This window comes from Pan paniscus, chromosome 10, assembly GCF_029289425.2.
Source record: "Pan paniscus chromosome 10, NHGRI_mPanPan1-v2.0_pri, whole genome shotgun sequence".
NCBI lineage: Eukaryota > Metazoa > Chordata > Mammalia > Primates > Hominidae > Pan > Pan paniscus.
This window is the reverse complement of record NC_073259.2, coordinates 32,048,884-32,072,387: the sequence shown is the minus strand read 5'-3', so window position 1 is coordinate 32,072,387 and position 23,504 is coordinate 32,048,884. Positions and strand designations below refer to the sequence as shown.

General features: G+C 37.3%; 1 protein-coding gene across 4 annotated transcripts in view; it reads left to right on the top strand.

Annotated features, from left to right (window-relative positions):
• The window catches only part of USP15 (ubiquitin specific peptidase 15), a 146,121-nt gene that overhangs the window by 18,061 nt on the left and 104,556 nt on the right, over positions 1–23,504 (top strand). For all 4 annotated transcript variants that reach the window (XM_003824818.7, XM_003824819.6, XM_008978458.5 and 1 more), the window contains exon 2: positions 16,058–16,185. In XM_003824818.7, coding sequence (XP_003824866.1) covers positions 16,058–16,185 — 128 coding nt within the window. The remainder of the gene's footprint in view (positions 1–16,057; positions 16,186–23,504) is intronic.

The window sequence follows — 23,504 nt, the reverse complement described above, 5'->3', positions numbered from 1 at the left end:
GGCCTGCACAGTCAGGGTGATCAGTATCACTGTCTTCTGCCTCCATATCTTGTCCCATTGGAAGGTCTTCATGGGCAGTAATATTCAAGGAGCTGTCATCTCCTGTGATATCAATGCCTTCATCTGGAATACTTCCTGAAGGACCTGCCTGAGGCTGTTTTACAGCTAACTTTTTTTTATATATAAGTAGAAGGAGTACACTCTAAAATAACGATTATAGTAACAAAGTATAGTAAATACATAAACTCATAACAGTTGTTTATTATTGTCAAGTATTATATGCTGTACATAATTATATGTGCTATACTGTTGTAAGATTGGCAGCACAGTAGGTCTGTTTACCCCAGCATCACCATAAACATGTGAGTAATGAGTTATGCTACAACATCACAATGGCTACATCATTAAGCAAAAGGGCTTTTTTAGGTACATTATGGTGTATGGGACCACCATCATATATGTAGTTTGTCATTGGCAAGAAAGTCATTATGCAGTGTATGACTGTATACAGATGGTCCTCAACTTAATGATGGAGTTACAGCCTGCTAAACTCATTAGAAGTTGAAAATATTGTAAGTAAAAAAATCCATTTAATATGCCTAACATACCATACAATATAGGTTAGACTAGCCTACCTTAAACATGCTTAGAACACTTAAATTAATCTACAGTTGGGCAAAACCAGCTAACACAAAATCTGTTTTATAATAAAGCATTGACTACTGTACTGAAAATGAAAAACAGAATCATCGTATGGATATTAGAAATATGGTTTCTGCTGAATGCTTATCAGTTTCACACCATTATAAAGTCCAAAAATCTTAAGTCACACCATAAGTTGAACTGTCTATATCAACTTTTTTCATTGTAGTAAGAATACTTAACATGAGCTCTGCCCTCTTAATTTTTTTCTGTACAATATAGTATTGTTAACTATAGGCACAATATTGTACAGTAGACTTACTCATTTTGCATAACTGAAACTTTATACCCACTGAATATCATCACCTCCTTATTTCTTCCTTTCCCCAGCCCCTGGCAGTCACCATTTTACTCTGTTTCTATGACTATGATGTTTTAGATACCTCATAAGTGGAATCATGCAGGATTTGTCTTTCTGTGACTCATTTACTTCATTTAGCATAGTGACCTTCAGGTTCATCCATGTTGCTGCATATGGCAGGATTTTCTTTTTTCAGGCTGAATAGTACTCCATTTTTCTTTGTTCTTTCATCCATCAAAAGACATTAAGGTTGTTTCCGCATCTTGGCTATTGTGAATAATGCTGCAGTAAACATGATAGTGCATATATCTTCAGGACTCTGGTTTTAATCCTTTTGGATATGTACCCAAAAGTAGGATTGCTGGATCATATGGTCATTCTATTTTTAATTTTTTGAGGAACCTTCATACCATTTTCCATAGCCAGTGCACCATATTATATAGTCTACAAGAGTTCCGATTTCTCCACATCCTCACCAACAGTTACCTTTTGTTTTTTTTCAATAATAGCCATCCTGACACGTGTGAGGTGATATCTCATTGTGGTTTTGATTTGCCTAATTAAGTGTTGTAACACCTTGAAATTTTCAAAAACAAGCATTAGAAAAGAACCGACTGCATGTATAATAAGATAGAGCTGTAATTGATTTTTTCCTTTATGCATGATCTGTTGTGCCAGTACCTTTTATAGAATAGTCCATCTTTGCCTATTAGTTTGTAATGATGCTTTTGACATATGTCTTCATATATATGTGAGTCTGGCTCTTATTTCTTTCCACTGTTTTCATTGGTCTTTTTACTTCTCTCTATGCCAATATCACATTTTCTTAATCACAGCTTTGACACTTTGTAACCTTGGGCAAGTTAATTTCTGTGTGCATATATACTCCATCTGAAATTAAGATAATAGTACCTACTTCATTGGGTAAATGAAAATATATGAATGTGCTTAGAAGTATGCACATGGCTCAAGAGTAAAACTCAAATATTAGTGATTTTGTTATTAAACTTAAAGGTAATAATTAACCTTAATATGTTAACAATAATTAATTTAATAATAAATTAAGCTTTATAAAGAGGCTTAGTAATGAGGAAACTGAGATTTCCACCTTGTTTTTCTTCCAGACTTTCTGGGGAAGTGGGGAGAGGGTTATGGAGGGATTCCCTGAAGCAGTGACATTTAGGCAGATATGTGAAAGATTATAGTTGTTAACTATGTGTCTTAGCCCCTTCAGGCTGCTATAACAAAGTACCTGTAAGTGGCTTAAAAACAGCAAATTTATTTGTCACTGTTCTGGAGGCTGGGAAGTCCAAGATGACTAGGTACTGGCAGATTCTGTGTCTGGTGAGGAGGACACAGCATACTTTCTGGTTCATAGATGGAACCTTCTAGCTATAGTGGAAGGGATGAGGTGTCTCTCTGGGAGCCTCTTTTATAAAGGCATAAATTCCATTCATGAGGACTCTGCCCTTATGATCTAATCACCTCCTAATTCCCTATCCTTGGGGGTTAGGATTTTAACATTAATTCTGGGGGAGGAGACACATGCATTCAGACCATAGCTCTACATGTTGAAAAGAATAAGGGAATTTTCTAGGTAGAAGGGGTTATGAGGCAGAAAATGGTGTGTCAAGGAAATGAAAGAAGGCTCTTGCAGCTGGATCTGGGCACAAAGAAAAATGGTACCAGCTGAGTCTAAAGAGGTAGCTAGGGATTAGATCATGCAAGACCTTTTAGACAATGTTAAGCATTTTAGACTTCATCCTACATAGTTATAACTATTTGTATTGGTTGATATCCTAATGACTTTAAGTCGATAAAAGAAACTCAAAGTGAAAATTGGGCTTATCTGGACCCTAATAGTATATAAGGATTAAGAATACCATTGAGAATATATAAATTCAGGTCTTTGTTCATTGTTTGTAGTCTTTGTAATCTGTTGATTCTGTTCTAGTATTTTATCAGTTCAGATTGAACATTGAGATTTTTGGCAGATTTCATAGATGTAGAAGTATAGTTTTTACAGTGCAACAGATCTATATAAATGTATTGAAATAAAATCTTTTCATTTATTTGTCTGTGTCATCTAATCTTAGCTTTCTTAGTCTTCTTTCTTGTTTACGTCTTCTAATCTCATCTTTCTAATATATACCTAACAACACTATACATTGTTTCTGGAATAGATTCTCCTATTTTTCTTTTTCTGTTTGCTTTTTGAGACAGAATCTTGCTCTATTGCCCAGGCTGGAGTGCAGTGGCATGCTCTCAGCTCAGTGCAACCTCCGCCTCCTGGGTTCAAGCAATTCTTGTGCCTCAGCCTCCTGAGTAGCTGGGGTTACAAAAGTATGCGCCACCACACTTGACTAATTTTTGTATTTTTAGTAGAGACGGGGTTTCAACATGTGGGCCAGGCTGGTCTCGAACTCCTGGCCTCAAGTGATCCAGCTATCTTGGCCTCCCACAGTGCTGGGATTACAGGAGTGAGCCACAGCACCTGGCCAGATTCTCCTATTTTTCTACTTTCCTGATGTTTCATTACCATAAAATTGTGTAGATAGCCCTAAGAGAAATATGATGCCCTTTTTCAGTTGAAGATAGTATTGAAAGCAATTAAATATCTTCAAATGGGAAAGTCTCCTATCATAATAGTATCATTGTACAGAAAGAAGTCACTACAAGATCTAGGAAAGATAGTTGATACAGAAACGTATGACAATAGATAGATAGTTGATATAGAAATGTATGACATTATAGAAGGTTTACCAAGTACATGCTTTTAGTACCGTAGTCCCTTTTTATCTGCAGAGTATAAGTTCCAAGACCCTCAGTGGATGCCTGAACCTGCAAATAGTACCAAACCTTATATACACTGCTTTTTCCTATGCTTAGATATAATAAAGTTTAATTTATAGGCCAGGCACACTGGCTAATGTCTGTAATCCCAGCACTTTCGGAGGCCAAAGTGGGAGGGCAGCTTGAGCCCAGGAGCTTGAAACCATCCTGGGCAACATAGTGATATCTCATCTCTACAAAAAATAAACAAAATTAGCTGAGTTTGTGGCACATGCCTGTAGTCCCAGCTACTCAGGAGACTGAGATGGGAAGATCACTTGAGCCAGGGAGGTTGAGGCTACGGTGAGCTGTGATCATGCCCCACTGCACTCCAGCCTGGGTGACAGAGCAAGACCCTGTCTCCAAAAAAAAAATAAATAAATAAGTTTAACTTATAAATTAGCCACAGGAAGATTAACAGCAACAATTAATAATAAAATAGGACAGTTATGACAATATTCTGTAAAAGTTATGTGGATGTGGTTTCTCAAAATACCTTACTGTACTGTACTTACCCTTTTTGTAATAGTGTGAGATGATAAAATGCATAGTTGATGAGATGACATGAGATAAATGACATAGGCATTGTGATGTAAATGGAAGATTTCAGAAATAATTTATAGGTTTTAAATTACATGTGTGCTGCATAGCGTGATGAAATACTGTGCCATTCCACCCAAACTGCCTTCAAGCCCTCTTGGTTATCAGGTTGACTGTTGCAGTATCACAATCCTTATGTTCAAGTATCCCTTATTTTATTTAATAATGACCCAAAAGGCAAGAGTAGTGAGAGTACCACAGTTGACAGTTAACCCGCAGAAAGTGAAACTGCAGATAAAAGGAGGCTACTGTATAACTGTAAAGGATTTATTAAGTACTTTGGGAGATAAAACTCTATATCTTAAAAATGTCTAAGTAACTATAAATAGAATTTCTGTACTTTTCCACAAATTGTTTTTAATGTGTTTTATAAATGATGTTTGTAACTGTAGTATTAATGTTATCTCAAGTCCATATTCTATTTTTAATGGATATGGCATTAGCTTTTTAAGAAAACTAACAGGAAATTTTGCATTTCCATTTTAAAGGGAAAAATCAGTAACTAAGAAAAATTAACTGAAGATCAGAGTCTACCCTCCCAAATGATACTATACTCCCCAGTAGTTTTTCATACAAGTAAATCATTAAGGGGCAGATAACCCGTTACAAACTACTTTTGTAGATAGTAGAAGAGTAAAAGCTATTCCAGGTTTGTTCAGAAGAGTGCAGGAGAAAAAGCTTGGCAAGTGCAGAAAATTTTCATCACCTTCAACACTTAGTCATGATAGTCTAAACAAATGTTGAATAGAAAGGAACTTCTCTAAGTTCATAAGCAGTATTTATCAAAAACCTACAGCAAGCTAATAAGCAGCATTTATCAAAAATCTACCTAGTGATGAAACTTTAAATGTTGTCATAAAAAAATCAAGACAAAAATGTTTGCTGTCTCTTCACCTATATTTTAGGAGCCCTAGCCAAGAAAAATAGGCAATAGACAAGAACAATAGGAATACAATTAGAAAGGAACGATTAAACACATTATTTGCAGCAACAGTATGAGTTTTTACATAGAAAAATCTAAGGGAACCTACAACCAGGTAAAACTACTAAGAGTTCAGGATGCTGGTGGATATCAGATTAATCACTTAAAAAAATTAGGCTGAGCACAGTGGTTCATGCTTGTTATCCTAGCACTTTGAGAGGCCGAGGCGGGCGGATCACTTGAGGCCAGGAGTTTGAGACCAGCCTGGCTAAGATGGCAAAACCCGGTCTTTACTAAAAATAGAAAAATTAGCTGGGCATGGTGGCACAAGCCATAATCCCAGCTACTCTGGAGGCTGAGGCACAAGAATTGCTTGAACCTGGGAAGTGGAGGTTGCAGTAAGCCAAGATCGTGCCACCACACTCCAGCCTGGGCAGCAGAGCGAGACCCTATCTCCAGAAAACAAACAAGTATTATTTCTATGCATCAACTACAAGCAGTTATAGAATGTAATTAATTGGGGAAAAAATGTAAAATTCACATAGAAAAACTGAGGTTTCTAGGAATGAATTTAGCAAAACATGATTTTTATTGGAAAAACATATAAAATTTATTGAAAGACATTAACCTGAATAATGGAGAGATATGCCGTGGCTGTGGATAAGAAGACTCACTTTGGTAAAGATGGCAGTGTCCCTCAACTTTGTAAGTTTAATGTACTTCCAATCAAAATCTTATTAGACTTTTTTGTGGAACTTTGCAAAGAAAGCAAGTCGAATGAGTATAAGTAAAGTCATTGCTAGTCTAGTCAGTATTTATTTTAGAAAATAGGATTTTCTTAAGACTTAGTCCCTCAATTCTTTTCTCACAAATCTTAAATTCCACAAAGTGTGGGGGCTTTCAATTGCATAATCTTGACAGTGAGTTCAGAATACTGGTACATAGATAATTCTGCATATCCACTTTTAGGGAGTTAAACTCATGAATATTCTTTAAGAAATCTGAGGTTTTGTTAGGTTAGTGCCTTTGCTTTAGCTATTTTCAGACGTAACTGTGGGTTTTTGTTCTTATAGTGCTATATATGGTAAGCATAGAAAGAAACACTAGAATGGATAATCTTCTAAAAAGCTTTGTTACCTGTAGTATTACACACATGAGCTTTAAACCTCTCATTAACCTTTATCTTTACCTTTGATTCTGCTTGTGATTGAACCTGGTTAAATGTGGGGGAAATGTTTCTAGAAAAATTTAAAATCATTGTGAACCAATGACAAAGCAGTATTTTATAGCAGGCATACTGTAGTCAGAATAAATCTTTACAATGTTTTAGGGTTTTTTTTTAATGCTTTCTATCCTAGTGAACTCTTGTTTTACTTTTTCTGTCATTGGTCATCTGATGAGAAGCTAGTTTCTAGGTAGCTGAAAATAAGATGGATATAGTTTCAGTAATGTTTACAGTGTTAGCTGTATCACACTTTTGAAATCATTCAAAAACCAATCCTGCTTGCCCCATATTTTACTACTATAGGAGGAACAGTCAGAGATAGTATTGTTGTTATTAACTTCTGTTGGTAAAGAAGCTTAATTAAGGTTTTAAGAGTTGATTATACTTTCTATTAATATTTTTATAGATTTAGGGACTACAAATGCAGTTTTGTTACATGGATGAACTGCATAATGGTGAAGTAAGGGCTTCTAATGTAGCCATCAGCTGAATAGTGTATATTGTACTCATTTAATAATTTATCATCCCTCTCCTGCCTCCCACCCTTCTGAGTCTCCAGTGTCTATTATTCACTCTATGTGTATACATGATTTAGCTCCCACTTATAAGTGATAACATGCAGTATTTGATTTTGTATTTCTGAATTATTTCCCCTAAGATAGTGGCCTCCAGTTCCATCCATGTTGCTGCAAAAAACATGGCTTCATTCTTTTTTATGGCTAAGTAGTATTCCATGGGGTTTGTGTGTTTGTGTTTGTGTATGTGTGTGTGTACATGAGTGCGCCACATTGTCTTTATCCAGTCATCCATTTATGGACACTTAAAGTGTTTCCTAAGATAATGGCCTCCACTTCCATCCATGGTGCTGCAAAAAACATGGTTTTATTCTTTTTTATGGCTGAGTAGTATTCCATGGTGTGTGTGTGTGTGTATCCATATATGCCACATTGCCTTTATCCAGTCATCCACTGATGGACACTTAGGTTGTTTCCATATCTTCACTATTGTGAATAGTGCTGTGATAAACATACAAGTGCAGGTGTCTTTTTGATAGAATGATTTCATTTCCTTTGGGTATATACCCAGTAGTGGAATTACTAGATCCAGTGATAGTTCTATTTTTAGTTTTTTGAGAAATCTCCATACTGTTTTCCATAAAGGTTGTACTAATTTCCATTCCCTCCATTCCCACCATTCCTTTCCTTCTGCATCCTTGCCAACATCTGTTATCTTTTGACCTTCTAATAATAGCCATTCTGACTGGTATGGATGCTTTTTCACTGTGGTTTTACTTGCATTTATCTGATAATTAGTGATGTGGAAGTTTTTTTCATATGTTGACCATTTATATGTGTTAGTTTGAAATTTTTTTGTTTAGAGTAAACAGACAATCTACAAAATGGGAGAAAATATTTTCAAACTATGCATACAACAAAAGACTAATATCTGGACTCTATAAGGAACTTAATAAGAAAAAAAACGCCCATTAAAAAGTGGACAAAGAACATGAAGAGAATTCTCCAAAGAACACATACAGACAGCAAATGTATGAAAAAATGCACAAAATCACTAATAATCAGAGAAATACAAATCAAAACCACAGTAAGATACCATCTCACACCAGTTAAAATGGCTATTATTAAAAAGTTAACAGATTTTAGCAAGATTGCAGAGAAAAGGGAATGTTTAATATGTTATTGGTGAGAATGCAAATTAGTTCAGCCCCTGTGGAAAGAAAGCAGTTTGGAGATTTCTCAAAGAACTAAAAATAGAAATACCATTCACTCAGCAGTCCCATTACTAGAAAATAAATCATTCCACCAAAAAGACACTTACACTCATATGTTTATCACAGTACTGTTCACAATAGTAAAGACATGGAATCAACCCAGGTGCCCATCATTGATGGATTGGATAAAGAAAATGTGATACATGGCCGGGCGTGGTGGCTCATGCCTGTAATCCCAGCACTTTGGGAGGCTGAGGTGGGCGGGTCACCTGAGGTCGGGAGTTCGAGACCAGCCTGACCAACATGGTAAAACCCCGTCTCTATTAAAAATACAAAATTAGCCAGGCGAGGTGGCGCATGCCGTTAATCCCAGCTACTTGGAAGGCTGAGGCAGGGGAATCGCTTGAACCCGGGAGGTGGAGCTTGCGGTGAGCTGAGATCGCACCATTGCACTCCAGCCTGGGCAACAAGAGCGAAACTCTGTCTCAAAAAAAAAAAAAAAAAAAGTGATACATATATACCATGGAATACTGTGCAGCTATCAAAAAGAATGAAATTATATCCTTTACAGCAACATGGATGCAGCTGGAGGCCATTATTCTAAGCAAATTAACACAGATACAGAAGACCAAATACTGTGTGTTCTCACTTATAAGTAGGAGCTAAACATTGGGTATACACGAACACAAAATTGAGAACAATAGACACTGGGGATTCCAAAAGAGAAGAGGGAGAGAGGGGAGTAGCGGTTGGAAAAAAACCTCTCAGGTACCATATTTGCTACTGGGCAACAGGATCATTAGAAGCCGAAACCTCAGCATCACACAATATACCCATGTAACAAACCTGCATATGTACCCCCTGAATCTAATATTTAAAATAAAATTTAAAATTTTTTAAAACGAATTTATGACATAAAAATAAATTTTAAAAATCTGTGTTCTTTGCCCACGTTTAAATGAGTTTTTTTGGTTGCCATTGTTGTCATTGAGTAGTTTGAGTTCCTTGTAAATTCTGAATATTAGTCCTTTGTTGGAGGCATAGATTACAGATGTTTTCTCCCATTGTTAGGTTGTTCTCTCAATTATTTCCTTTGCTGTACAGAAGTTTTTCAGTTAAACTAAGTCACTTTTGTCTATTTTTGTTTTTTGTTGGATTTGTTTTTGAGATGTTAGTCATAAATTCTTTGTGTAGGCCAGTGAACAGAGAGTTTTTCCTAGGTTTTTTTTAGGAGTTTTATAAAAGTTTCAAGATCTTGAATACACCTTGCGTTAATTTTTGTTGTTGTTGTTTTTCCACCTTGAGTTAAATATTTTATATAGTGAGAAGTAGGGGCCCAGTTTCATTCTTCTGCATGTGGCAATCCAGTTTTCCCTGTACCATTTATTGAATAGGGTCTCCTTTCCCAGCGAATGTTTTTGTCAGCTTCGTTGAAGATCAGTTGGCAAAGGTATGTGGCTTTATTTCTGGGCTCTCTATTCTGTTCCATTGATCTGTGTGTCTATTTTTGTACCAGTACGATGCTGCTTTGGTTACTATAACCTTGCAGTTTAATTTGAAGTTGGGTAATGCGATGCCTCCAGCTTTGTTCTTGTTGCTTAGGATTGCTTAATCTATTGAGATTCTTTTTTTTTATTTCATATGAGTTTTAGAATTGTTTTTTCTAATTCAGTGAAACATGATGTTGGTATTTTGATAGAAATTACATTGAATCTGTAGATTGCTTTGGGCGGGGAAGTATGAGTTATTTTAACATTATTGATTCTTCTGATCCATCAGCATGGGATGTTGTTCCACTTATTTGTGTCATCTACAGTTTCTTTCATCAGTGTTTTGTAGTTTTCCTTATAGAGGTCTTTCACCTCCTTGATTAGATATGTTCCCTGGCATTTTACTTTTTTTTTTTTTTTTTTGGTAGCTTTGGTAAATGAAACTGACTTTGATTTGGTTCTCAGCTCGATTGTTACTAGTCTATAAAATTGCTTCTGGTTTTTGTAAGTTGATTTTGTATGCTGAAACTTTACTGAGTTCGTTTCTCAAAGAAGTCTTCGTGGAATCTTTAGAGTTATCTAGGTATAAGATGATATTGTCAGCAAACAGAGATAACTTGGCTTCCTCTTTTCCAACTTGGATGACTTATTTCTGTTGCCTGTTTTCTGGCTGTGACTTTTAGTACTATACTGAATCGGAGTGTGTAAGTGGGCATTTTTGTCTTGTTCCCATTTTTAGCAGGAATTCTTTCAACTTTTCTCCATTCGTATATTGGTTGTAGTTTCGTTGTTTGTGACTTTTATTATTTTGAGATATGTTCCTTCTGTGCCTGGTTTGTTGCAGGTTTTTATCATGAGATGTTGAATTTTACCAGATGCTGTTTTTGCATCTATTGAGATTATTATATGGTTTTTGTTTTTAATTTTGTTTAGGTGGTGAATTGCATTTATTGATTTGCATATGTTGAACTTTCTTTGTGTGCCTGGAGTAAAACCCACTTGATCATGGTGTATTATCTTTTCGAATGCTGTTGTATTCAATTTGCTAATATTTTCTTGAGGAATTTTGCATCTATATTCATCAGGAGATATTGATCTGTAGTTTTCTTTATTTGGTGAGTCCTTGTTTGGCTTTGGTATCCGGGTGACACTGGCCTTGTAGAATTAGAAAGGGAAGATTCCCTCTACTATTTTGGAACAGTTTCAGTGGGATTGGTACAAGTTCTTTGTATGTCTGGTAGTATTCAGCTCTGAATCTGTCCTCTCCTGAGCTTGTTGTTGTTGTTGTTGTTGTTGTTGTTGTTGTTGTTGGGAGATTTTCATCTTACTGATTTAATCTTAGTACTCATTATTGGTCTGTTCAGGGCTTCCAGTTCTTTCTGGTTCAATACAATCTTGGGAGGTTGTATGTTTCCAGGAGTTTACCCACTTCCTCTAGGTTTTCTAGTTTGTGCGTGTAGTGATGCTCATAGTAGTCTCTGATGACCTTTTGTATTTCTGCAGTATCCGTTATAATATCTTCTTTTTTATTTCCGATTGTGTTTATTTGAATCTTCTGTCTTCTTGGTTAGTCTAGCTAGCAGTCTGTCCGTTTTGTTTCTCTTTTCAAAGAACTAACTTTTCATTTCATTGATCTTTTTGTATTGTATTTTTGGTCTCAGTGTCACTTACTTTTCCTCTGATCTTTATGTCTTTTCTTCTGTCAAATTTGGATTTAGTTCTTGTTTTTCTGTTTCATTAGGTGTGACATTAGGTTGTTAATTTGTGTGTGTGTGTGTGTGTGTGTGTGTGTGTGTGTTTAGACAGCAGTATAAACTTTCCTCTTAGCACTGCTTTTGCTGTATCCCAGAGGTTTGGTATGTTGTATCTCCTTTTTCATTCATTTAAACATTTTTTAAAATTTTCATCTTAATTTTGTTGTTGACCCAAAGATCTTTCAGGAACATGTTACTGAATTTCCATGTATTTGTATAGCTTCAAGAATTCCCCCTTGGGATTGATTTCTAGCTTTATTTCACTGTGGTTTAAGAAGATACTTGATATGATTTCAATTTAAAAAAAATTCTTTAAGACTTGTTTTGTGGCATACCATATGGCCTATTTTGGAGAATGTTTCATGCATGATGAAAAAGAATGTATATTCTGCTATTTGGGGCTAGAATGTTCTGCAAATGTCTGCCAAATACATTTAGTTTAGAGTCCAATTTAATTCTGGTGTTTCTTTGTTGGTTTTGTGTCCTGATGATCTGTCTAGTGCTGTCAGTGGAATATGGAAGTCCCCCACTATTATTGTATTGCTGTTTATATCTTTTCTTAGGTCTAGTAATATTAGTTTTATGAATCTGGGTTTGGGTCTTCTGGTGTTGGGTACATATATATTTAGGATCGTTATGTCTTTCTATTGAATTGATCCCTTTATCATTATAATAACTGTGTATTTTTTTACTGTTTTTGATTTAAAGTCAGCTTTATCTGATCTAAGTATAGCTACTCCTACTTGTTTTTGGTTTCCGTTTGCATGGAGTATCTTTTTGCACCCCTTTCTTCAGTCTGTAAGTTTCTTTACCACTAAGGTGAGTTTATTGTAAGCAGCATATAGTTGGATCTTGTTTTCTAAATTCGTCCTGCCAATCTTTATCTTTTAAGTAGAGCATTTAACTCATTTATGTTTAAGGTAAATATTGATACGTGAGGTTTTATTCCTGTAGTAATGTTAATTGTTATCACATTGCTTTGTAGTTTCATTGGTGTAATTATTTTACAAGACCTGTGGATTTTTTACTTTCTTACATTTTTATGATGGCAAGTATTAACCCTTCATTTCCATGTTTAGACCTCCCTTGATCATTTTTGTAGAGCCAGTCTAGTGATGACAGATTCCCTCAATGATTGTTTTTCTAGGAAAGACTTTATATCTCCTTTATTCCTGAAGCTTTTTCTAGCAGGATACAAATTTTCAGGTTGACAGTTTTTTTTTTTCTTTAAGCCTATGTTGAAAATAGAATCCCAGTCTCTTCTGACTTGTAAGTCATCTGCCAGGAAGTCTGCTGTTAGTCTGATGGAGTTTCCTTTGTAGGTGACCAGATGCTTTTCTCTTGCTGAGACCACACAGTCTGATGACTCTATGTCATGGTGAGGCCCTTCTTGCAATGTATTTTTCTGGGTTTCATTGAGCCTCTTATTCTGGATGTCTAGATCACTTGCTGGACAAGAGAAGTTGGTTTTCCAAACTTTTTGCTTTCTTTTCTTTTCTTTCTCGAGAATACCTACAATTCCTAGATCCAGACATTTTATTGTAGTCTCCTACTTCTCAAAGGCTTTGTTCATCTTTAACTTTCTTTTTTCTTTCTTCAAAAGACCTGTCTTTATGTTCTGAGATTGTTTATTCTCCTTGATCTAGTTTATTGTTGAAGCTTTCATCTGTATTTTGTAAATCCTTCAGTGAATTTTTTATTTTCAAAAGATTTCATTTATATCCTTAATTGATATTCTGTTTCTTTGTGTTGGTTTTTCACATTTTCCATGAATCTCATTGAGCTTCCTTAAAAATCAATATTGTGAATTATTTAGCATTTCAGTAATGTTGGTTAGGATTTATTGCTAGAGAGTTAGTGTGATCCTTTGAGGGTATTGTAACACCCTGTTTTTTCAAACTTCCAGAATTATTACACTGGTTCTTTCTCATCTGGAAAAACACATTTCTCAGTTTGAATTAATTTTTGTTTGAACGAGACTGTTCCCTTGAGGATGTGACTGTAATGTATGTTGAATAGGGTCATTTGGCTTTGCTTCTGGGTGCTTTTAGTGGCAAAGACTCTATATGAATTTCCTGGTTTTAGATAGCCTTTGGTGGCTTTCTCAAACATCAGGTGTGATAGTGGTATACTTGGCTTGTGAGCAGGCTCACAGCCTCCTGTAAGTCAGGGTAGCAGAGGTCTCAAGAAGTGTATCTTGTTCCCAAATTGTGTGCATTTATGTTACCAGATTTTGTATTGGGTTGTGCAGTTCACCTCCAGGCCAGTAAGTAGCATTTGCAGGTATGAGTCAGCTTCAGTGGTAACAGTGGGGTTTACGCTTGACCTTTGTTTGCCAGGGAAAGCTCAGATATTCTGATGACTGGCAGAGGCACCAGCCCTGACAAGGGTGGCAGGGGAGAGGGGAGTCATTGGGCCACTGGTAAAATGCACTGAGGTCTCTTGTGGAGAGGGGTGGGATGGGGGGGGTGTGGGCCGGGTGATGAGCTGTCTTAGCACCCTGGCCTCAGCAGGCAGGAATGTGATGTTTCCCTCTCACACTCCTATTCTGGTGCTCAAGTTGTTCAGTTCTCTTAGACACTGCTGTTTATCTCCAAGCTGCAATGTAGCCTAGAACTACAGGAGATGCTTGCCCCATGGCTTGACAGTACACTTCTGTGCTATCTGGAAATGGGTGCCATGCAGACTCTGCTCCCTCCCCATGGCAGGACCCCTGAAACTCTAGGCAGAGAGTGGGACAGGACCCACCTTTCTCATGAACCTGGGCCCAGAGGCCACTGCCAGTGGAACTGCAGTTGCCCCTCACAGCTTCAGATAGCCTGCCCTCTGGTTTCTTGTGCCAGCTTCCCATGGGAGCAGCAATGACTGTGTCTGCAGCAGTGGGTGGAGGGGGAGGAGAAGTTCCCTTCTCTATGTCTGGGCTCAAGCACAGAGGCCACTTGGCCAGTGGTACAGGACCTTACTCCTCACTTGCAGTGCTGAGCAGAGTTTTTGTCTCTGTGTCTCTGCCAGGAGCAGCCATTCACTTGCAGCCCCAAGCAGGGAGCTCTTGGGGGGCGCTGGAAAATGCATGCTTTGGTTTCCTTTGTCCCAGAGGCTGTCCCTTTGGTGCACTGCACTTTTCCTTCTCTTAAAAGTAGCACTCCTTGTGGGATAGATTATTGGGAACCCTGCAGCACCCCAGGTCTAACTAGCATTGTGCCACTGCTGCCCGCTGAGTGGGTGCTGGGGAATGTCAGCAAGAGCTCCCAGGATGTGGAAGCACAAGGGCTGAGGTTCCCTGGGCAAGATAAAGTCCCCTGATGGATATGCTCTGATAATGATGCCTTGCCACAGATGCTCGAGTCTAGGATGGTGGGAAGGTGAGCAACCCAGCGTGAGCTTGCAGTCTGGTATAACAGCCTCAAGAAATCCCTACCCATACCACTGTCTAGGTTTGTGAAAGCAGAGGAGCTCTCCCATAGATCGCATACTAGCACTCTGCCACGGGAATGAAGGATCCCAAACACTCTCGCTTACCCTTTCCATGCAACACCAAGTCCCTTGGGGCTCCCAGCTACTCTTTTTTGGCCTCTCACTTCCTTCTTTTTCTATGCCTAAATTTTTTCCTGTGATTTTTATGTACTAGTATTCTCTCTCTGATATTCTGTTAGAGCTGCGATTATGTGTTTGTAATTTTGGTTCTTTTTTTCTTTTTTGAGACAGAGTCTCTCTCTGTCGCCCAGGCTGGACTGCAGTGGTGCGATCCCGGCTCACTGCAACCTCTGCCTCCCAGGTTCAAGCAATTCTCCTGCCTCAGCCTCTTGAGTAGCTGGGCTTACAGGCACCTACCACTATGCCTCCCAATTTTTGTATTTTTAGTAGAGACGGGGTTTCACGATGTTGGCCAGGCTGGTCTTGAACTCCTGACCTCAACTGATCCACCCACCTCAGCCTTCCAAAGTGCTGGGATTACAGGCATAAGCCACGGCACCTGGCTGTAATTTTGGTTCTTTTTTCTGAAGAGAACTGGAACTTGATGTCTTTAGTCAGCCATCTTGAACCTCTCTCTCTGATTATAATTATTATAATTAACCTTGCAACCCTTGATAACTGGTTTCCTTTACCTCCGAAACACACAATAAAGTACATAAAATTATTTGCAAGCTTCTTGTAAAAGAACCGTTTTTTCTATTTACCATATTGCATTTTTAAATTTATTTTGACAAATTCTTATGGTTATTTCCATTTTTATTCAATGAGAAGCATTTTCTTGAATACGTATATTTGTATTTTTATGTCAGTATTTGTCATCAAGTAGTATATATTTATAGAACAATAGGAATAATACTTTATACAAATGAAGTCTTGTCTTTCTAATACTAAGGGGCATTACAGTTTTCAAATATCCTTTGAAGTAGATATGTCTTTTAATATAAAAGGAAATATCAAAAAATAGATGGCTGTTCTACTGTTCCTGTATTTTCAGGTATTTTCCTTAACCAATTTCTTTTATTTTTTAGGTACCTAGTCGATAGTCGCTGGTTCAAACAGTGGAAAAAATATGTTGGCTTTGACAGTTGGGACAAATACCAGATGGGAGATCAAAATGTGTATCCTGGACCCATTGATAACTCTGGACTTCTCAAAGGTCATTATTTTCTTCCTTCAGTCAAGTTATAAATGTGTTAAATTTCATTATATAAATGTCAGTGGGTTGAATATGGAAAATGTTAGCACAAATAAGTTGATAAAGTTTTGCATTACAGATTTCACCTAATGAACTTATTATTCTAATAAGTTATTAAAAATTTTATTAGTTATTATTCTGTATGACAAGTTTTGTTTTTCATTTATGATGTAATAAGGTTTTATTGTTGTTTAAACCCTTAAATGAAGAATCTGATTTCTTCATTTAAAGATTTCATTATTAAGTAATCATTATTTAATGATTATTTATTACTAAATAATAAGACTGATTATTTGTTATTAAATAATAATTAAACACTGATTATTTTGAGAAATGCTATGTCACATATTGTTTTTCCTAGTGGACACATGACATTTTTTAAAATTTGAGGAATAATCATATATGCTTACGTTCTTAAATTTTTGCATTAGCTTTCTATAACCCTCACTACTTGCCAGTCCTTCTATATACCTCTTATTATGGGTAAAGGGAACAAAACATAAGTACCAGAACTTCCATTTCTAACAGTGGTTCTCAAAACACTGGATATCAGGCAACGGAAAACAGTGATCCTTGAGAGATGCAAAACAAAATAGGTAAGCCCTCCAACTGCCTTCAGTTTACTGCATTAAAAGAGATTTCCAAGACACAACATGGGAAGATGAAACCCATGCAGACCCTTGCTATCTCCCTTAGTTGAGGAAACAGACTTTGCAGTCTAGGAAAACCAAGGCTACAAGAGTCCAGGAAAATACCAGAAAGTAGTGAGTAGCTCAGAGAGAGAGAGACCTAGACCCCCCCATAGGGTTGCTCTTAAGTCTTCAACTATTAAACCGCACTTTGCATATAAGAAAACTGCCCAAGGCCAGACAAGGTACCACTGAAAAGAAGGAACAATCATCGAGGCTAATATAGGATTGGGAATCATTTGTGTTCTCAGCAGCCAGAGTGGAAAACCACATAATTTAGAGTAGACTTCTGAGAACAGTTTTACTTATGTAATAGGGTGAAATTAATTTTCCTGCTCTGCTAACCTGAAAGCATCAAACTATTTCGAAGAAACTTAACTGCATTTCAGAATAAAACTTGAGGATTTATAAGAATACAAAAATATCCAGCATACAAAAATGTAAAATTTATAATGGCTTGGATCTGACCAAATATTACCTGGCATGTGAAGAAGCAGGAAAATATGATCAATAATGACAAGCAATGTCAATCTTAAAAACAAATCTCCCCCACAAGACATGGAAAAAATTAATAAAGAACAGATGAGACAAATACAAAATTAAAAGTTGCTAGATTGAAACCCAGCTCTATGAATAATCACATTAAATGTAAACACCTCAACTAAAGGTAGTGACGGTGAGATTAGATTAAAAAGTTAAGAACCAGCTATAACTGCCTACAAGAAACTCACTTTAAATGCAAGAACACAGATAGATTAAAAGTAAGATATGGAAAAAGATAACACCAGGCTGTGGTAAGCAAGACTCACCCCCAGTGATCCTCACTCTTGTATAATACTCTCCCCTTTGAGTGTAGGTGAAACCTGTAAATAGGATGAAGATATCACTCTTGTGATTATGTTATGTGGCAAAAAGAGACTATCCTGGTGAACGTAATCTAATCACACATACCCTTTAAAAACAGAGAGTTTTCTCTGTCTGGTGGCAAAAGAATTCAGAGATGCATGAAAGAGGGTCAATATGTCATTGCTGGTTTGAAGTTGGAAGGAATCATGTGAGATGCAAGGCAGGCAGCCTCTAGGAACAGAGAGTGGCCTCAGGTTGACAGCCAGCAAGGAAACGGGAACCTCAAACTCACAACCATGAGTAACTGAATTCTGCCAACAACCTGAATGGGCTTGGAAGCAGATTCTCCCTCAGACCTTCAGATAAGAGCCCAGCAGGGGTGATATCTTGACTTCAGCCTTGTAAAGCCCTAAGCACAAATCCATTTGGGCCCTCCTTAACTACTGACCCACAGAACTGTGAACTAATAAATCGGTGATGTTTAAGCCACTATGGTAATTCATTATGTAACAGTGGAAAACTAATACACATGCTAACACTGTTTTTTAAAAAGCCGGAGACATTAAGTTTCAGAATAAAGAACATAATCAGGGATAGAAGGTCACTTTATAATGACTAATGGGATGGGATAGTTCATCAAGAGAATATAGTAATCCTAAATATATACCTACCTAATGGCATAACTTGAAAATATGTGAAGAAGAGTGATGTCAGCAGGATGATAGAATAGAAGGTCCCAGCCCCCAACACCCAACAGAAACACTGAAGTAACAATGGACCAGACTCTTTATGAGAAACCCAAGATCCAGTTAAGAATTTGTAGTACTCCAGATGAGCCCAAAACTGAGAACAACAACATTGAAATGAGTAAGAACAATTTTATTTTGCCCACATCAGCCCCTCCTCCAAGGAGTCTTAGCTTAGTCTCAAGAGAGATTGTCTCAGATCAGGACCTCTCCCTTGGGGGAAAAGAGGGAGATCACGTGCTTGATTTTCCAGCCCTTCAGTGTACTACCCAACAGGCCAGTTTTCTAAAAAAAAATTTTGATCACCTTACACAGAGTGCTGATGGAACCAGCATAGTTCTGATGCCTGGGGGCAGTTAACAGAGGAATGAGGGTAGGTGGTTGCTGCAGCTGGAAGGCTCTGAGAGATTGAGAGAAGGCTAAGAACCTGAGGCTTCTCTCCCAGGAAGGAAGGAGAGGAGTGGGGGCATCCTGCACTGCCCATGCCTTTCAGTGTGCTGCTTGAGGGGCCAGTTTCTGTCATGCCTTATTGTACCAGAGAGCTGACATAGTTCAAATAACTGGGGGAAGTTAACAACAAAAGAAAAGGTATAGGTGGCTTGCTGCAGCTGCCACAACCCTGTAATATTGGGAGAAGACATAGAACCTGAGACTTGTCTTCCAGGGAAGAGGAAAAGGAGTGGAGTGTACCCCCAGTGTTCCAGTCTTTCAGGGTACTGCTTGAAGGACTGACTTCTGTCTTACCTTACCCAGTGTTTGGTGGGGGCAGATAGGAACAAAGGAAGAGGGGCAAGTGGCTTGCTGCACTCAGCACAGCTCTACAAGATTTGAGAAGGCAGAGAACTCAAGGAAGAGGGAGACAAGTGGGATGTGCCTCTAATGTTCTGGTCTGTGGTATGATGTAAGATACCAGAAGGAGGAAGAGATTATGGGCTTCTGAAAAAAAGGAAATCAACAAATCCTTCTAATTAGGAATCTGCATGCACAAGTACAGAAAAGACATATCCACAAAAAAAGTTTGAGATGTTCTCAGAATCTCTAGCCAGGCTTATGGGTGGAAGTGAAGCTATTTGCCTTTCAAAGCCAGTTGATAAAGACTGGGAGAGAGGTGGCTGTTTCTTCAGTTGCACAAACACCTGTGCAAAGCTACAAGAACTCAATCAGGGAAACGTGACACAAAAAAACAAAATCTCCAGAAACTCACCCTAAAGAAATAGAGATGAATTGCCTGACAGAGAATTCAAAATAATTGTCTTATAAAGCTCACTGAGTTACACGAAAACATAGACAGCTTAACAAAACCAGAAAAATAAAAATTCACAAAATTAAAATATCAACAAGGAGCTAAAAATTATGAAGAACCAAACAAATTTTGGAATACGATAACTGAAAAATTCACTAGAGGTCTTCAACAGCAGACTTGAACAAGTAGATGAATTGGCAAACTTGTAGACGGATCATTTGAAATTATCTTATCAGAGGATTAAAAATAATAAAAAAGCATAAAGGAAGTCCAAGTGACTTCTGGGACACCATCAAATGAACCAATTTGTGTGTATGGAAGTTCCAGAAGGAGGAAAGTGAGAGGGGCAGAAAGCATATTTAAAGACATACTGGCTGAGGCCAGGTGTAGTGGCTCACACCTGTAATCCCAGCACTGTGGGAGGCCAAAGTGGACGGATCACATGAACACAGGAGTTCGAGATCAGCTTGGGCAACATGGTGAAACCTTGTCTCTAGAATAAATACAAAAAAAATAATCCAGCCAGTCGCGATGGCTCACACCTGTAATCCTCGCACTTTGGGAGGCCGAGGCAGGAGGATCACAAGGTCAAGAGATCGAGACCATCCTGGCCAACATGGTGAAACCCCGTCTCTATTAAAAATACAAAAAATTAGCTGGGTGTGGTGGCGCGCACTTGTAGTCCCAGCTACTCAGGAGGCTGAGGCAGGAGAATTGCTTGAACCTGGAAGGCAGTGGTTCAGCAAGCTGAGATCATGCTACTGCACTCTAGCCTGGCGACAGAGCAAGACTCCATCTCAAAAAAAATAAAATAACATAATCTGTGGGTGGTGGCATACACCTGTAGTCCCAGTACTTGGGAGGCTGAGGTGAGAGGATTGCTTCAGCCCAGGAGACAGAGGTTGTATTGAGCCGAGATTGCACCACTGCACTCCAGCATGGGTGACAGAGTAAGACCCTGTCTTGCAAAAAAAAAAAAAAAAAAAAAAAAAGAATGAATGAAATAATGGCTGAAACTTCCTGAAACTGGGAAGGGAAATTGGACATCTACATTCACGAAGCCCAAAGAGTTGAACAACACTGTTAATCAACTTGACCTAATTGAATTTTGTAAAACATTCCTTGTACCCATTAAGAATCACACCCTATCCCTTCTTTGCTGCCACCCCCCACTCTAGACAACTACTAATCTCCTTTGTCTGTATGGATTTGCTTATTCTGGACATCTCATATAAATGGAATCATACAATATGTGTGTTTTTTTGTTTTTTTTTATTTTTTGAGATGGAGTCTCACTCTGTTGCCCAGGCTAGAATCTCAGCTCACTGCAACCTCCGCATCCCAGGTTCGAGCGATTATCCTACCTCAGCCTCCCGAGTAGCTGGGATTACAGATGCGTGCCACCACACCTGGCTGATCTTTGTATTTTTGTAGAGATGGGGTATCACCACGTTGGCCAGGCTGGTCTCTGAACTCCTGACCTCAGGTGATCCATCCGCCTCAGTCTCCCAAAGTACTGGGATTACAGGTGTTAGCCACTGTGCCTGGCCCAATATGAATTCTTTTATGTTTGTCTTCTTTTATTTAGGACAGCACAATGTTTTCATGTTTTATCCATGTTGTTGCATGAATCAGTACTTGATTTCTTTTTATAGATGAATGATTTCTACTGAATGGTGCACATTTACTTTATGCACTCATCAGTTGATGGACATTTGAGTTGTTTTCACGTTTTGGCTCTTCTGGATATTGTTGCTGTGAACATTCATGTAAAAGGTTTTGGGTAGATAATGTGTTTTCCTTTCTAATGGGTAGATACCTAGACATGAAATTGTTGGGTCTTTTTAAACTTCGTTGTTTAACTATTTTAGGAACTCTTAGACTGTTTTTCCAAAGTCATTGCATCATTTTACATCGTTGCTGGCAGTGTATGAGGATTCATTGCTTCACATTATTGCCAACACTTGTTCTTGTCTGTCCTTTTTATTTTAGCCATCCAAGTGGGTGTGAAGTGGTATCTCATTGTGATTTTTGACGTGCATTTCCCTAGGGATTAATGATGATAAGTTCTTTTTTTGTGTGCTTGTTATATATCTTTTTTAGTGAAATATCTATTCAGATCCTGTGCCTATTTTTAATAGAATTGTTTGTCTTTTTATTGTTGTATTTTCAGTTTGTTATTTATTTAGGATGCTAGACCCTTATCAGATGTATGATTTGCAAAAATTTTTTCTTATTCTGTGGGCTTTTTATATTCTTGATGGTGACCTTTGAAGCACAAAAGTTTTTTAAGTCCAATTTGCCTTTTTTTTCTTTGTTGCTTGTGCTTTTGGTGTCAGAAAGCATTGCTGAAACCAAGGTTGCAAAGATTTATGTAAGATTTATACTTACATTTTCTTCTACGAGTTTTATAGTTTTGGCTGTTACATTTACACCATTGGTCTACTTTAAGTTAGTTTTGTATATGGTGTGCGGTAGTGTTCTGACTTCATCCTTTTGCATGTGGATATTAAGTTGTCCAGTAAGCTTTTTAATAGAAAAGGATAAGCTGATCCAAAAATTCATGTGGAAATTCAAATGACAGAATGGCTGAAACAACTTTGAATTTTAAAATAAAATCATAGAAGTTAACACTATTTGATTTCAATCCTTATTTTAAAGCTGTAATAATAAATATAGTTGATATTGACATAAAGACAAATACATCAATTGACCAGATTAGAGAATCCAGAAATAGATCTATACATATATAGTCATTCAGCTTTAGAAAAAGGTAAAAGAGGAATTCACTGGCAAAAGGATAGTCTTTTAAACAAATGCGGCTTGAGTATTTGGATATCTGTTTGCAAAAAAACTGAACTTTGATGCATACACGGCACTGTATACAATATTAATCCAAAATGGATTATAGACCTGAATGTAAAAACTAAAACTTTTAGGAAAAAGTCTTTGTGATGTTGTATTAGCCAAAGTTTTCTTGGATATGATTCAAAAGCAAGGTTGCTAAAAGAAAAAATGTAGTTGTGTCTCATCAGTAACAAAAGCTTCTTTAAATGACACTGTTAAGAAAAAGAAAAGAGAAGCCACAGTGTGGGAGAAGATATTTACAATCATGTAGCTGATAAAAGACTTGTTTGTAGAATATACAGTTTATAAAACTCATTTTGAAGAAAACGTAAAGCCCAATGGAAAAAGTAGGCAAAAGATTTGAACACATAATTTACCAAAGAAGATATAGGTTTCAAAAAGCACGTGCAAAAATGCTCAACATAATTCATATTAGAGAAATGAAGATTAAAACCACAATGAGAAAACTGATCCATACCAAGTGTTGGCAAGATTGTAGAGGAAGTAGAACTCTCATACACTGTTTCTATCGATGTCATATCATAAAAGCACTTCAGAAAATAGTCTGGCAGTTTCTTAACAAGTTAGACATACATTTATTATAGAGCCCAGTCATTCCACTCCTAAGTATTTACCCAAAATAAATGAAAGCATTTTATCCATATGACCGATTGTACACAAATGGTCATACAGTGTTATTTGTAATAGAAAAAGTTGTGAACAACTCAAATGCCCATCAACACCTGAATGGATAAACAAAATGTAGCATATCCATGCAATGAAATCCCACTCAGCAATTAAAGGAAATTAAGTATTGATATGTAAAAACATGGATAGATCTCAAAATAATTACATGGCATGAACGAAGCCAAACAAAAAAGAGGACATACTATTTTTATGTAAGACTCT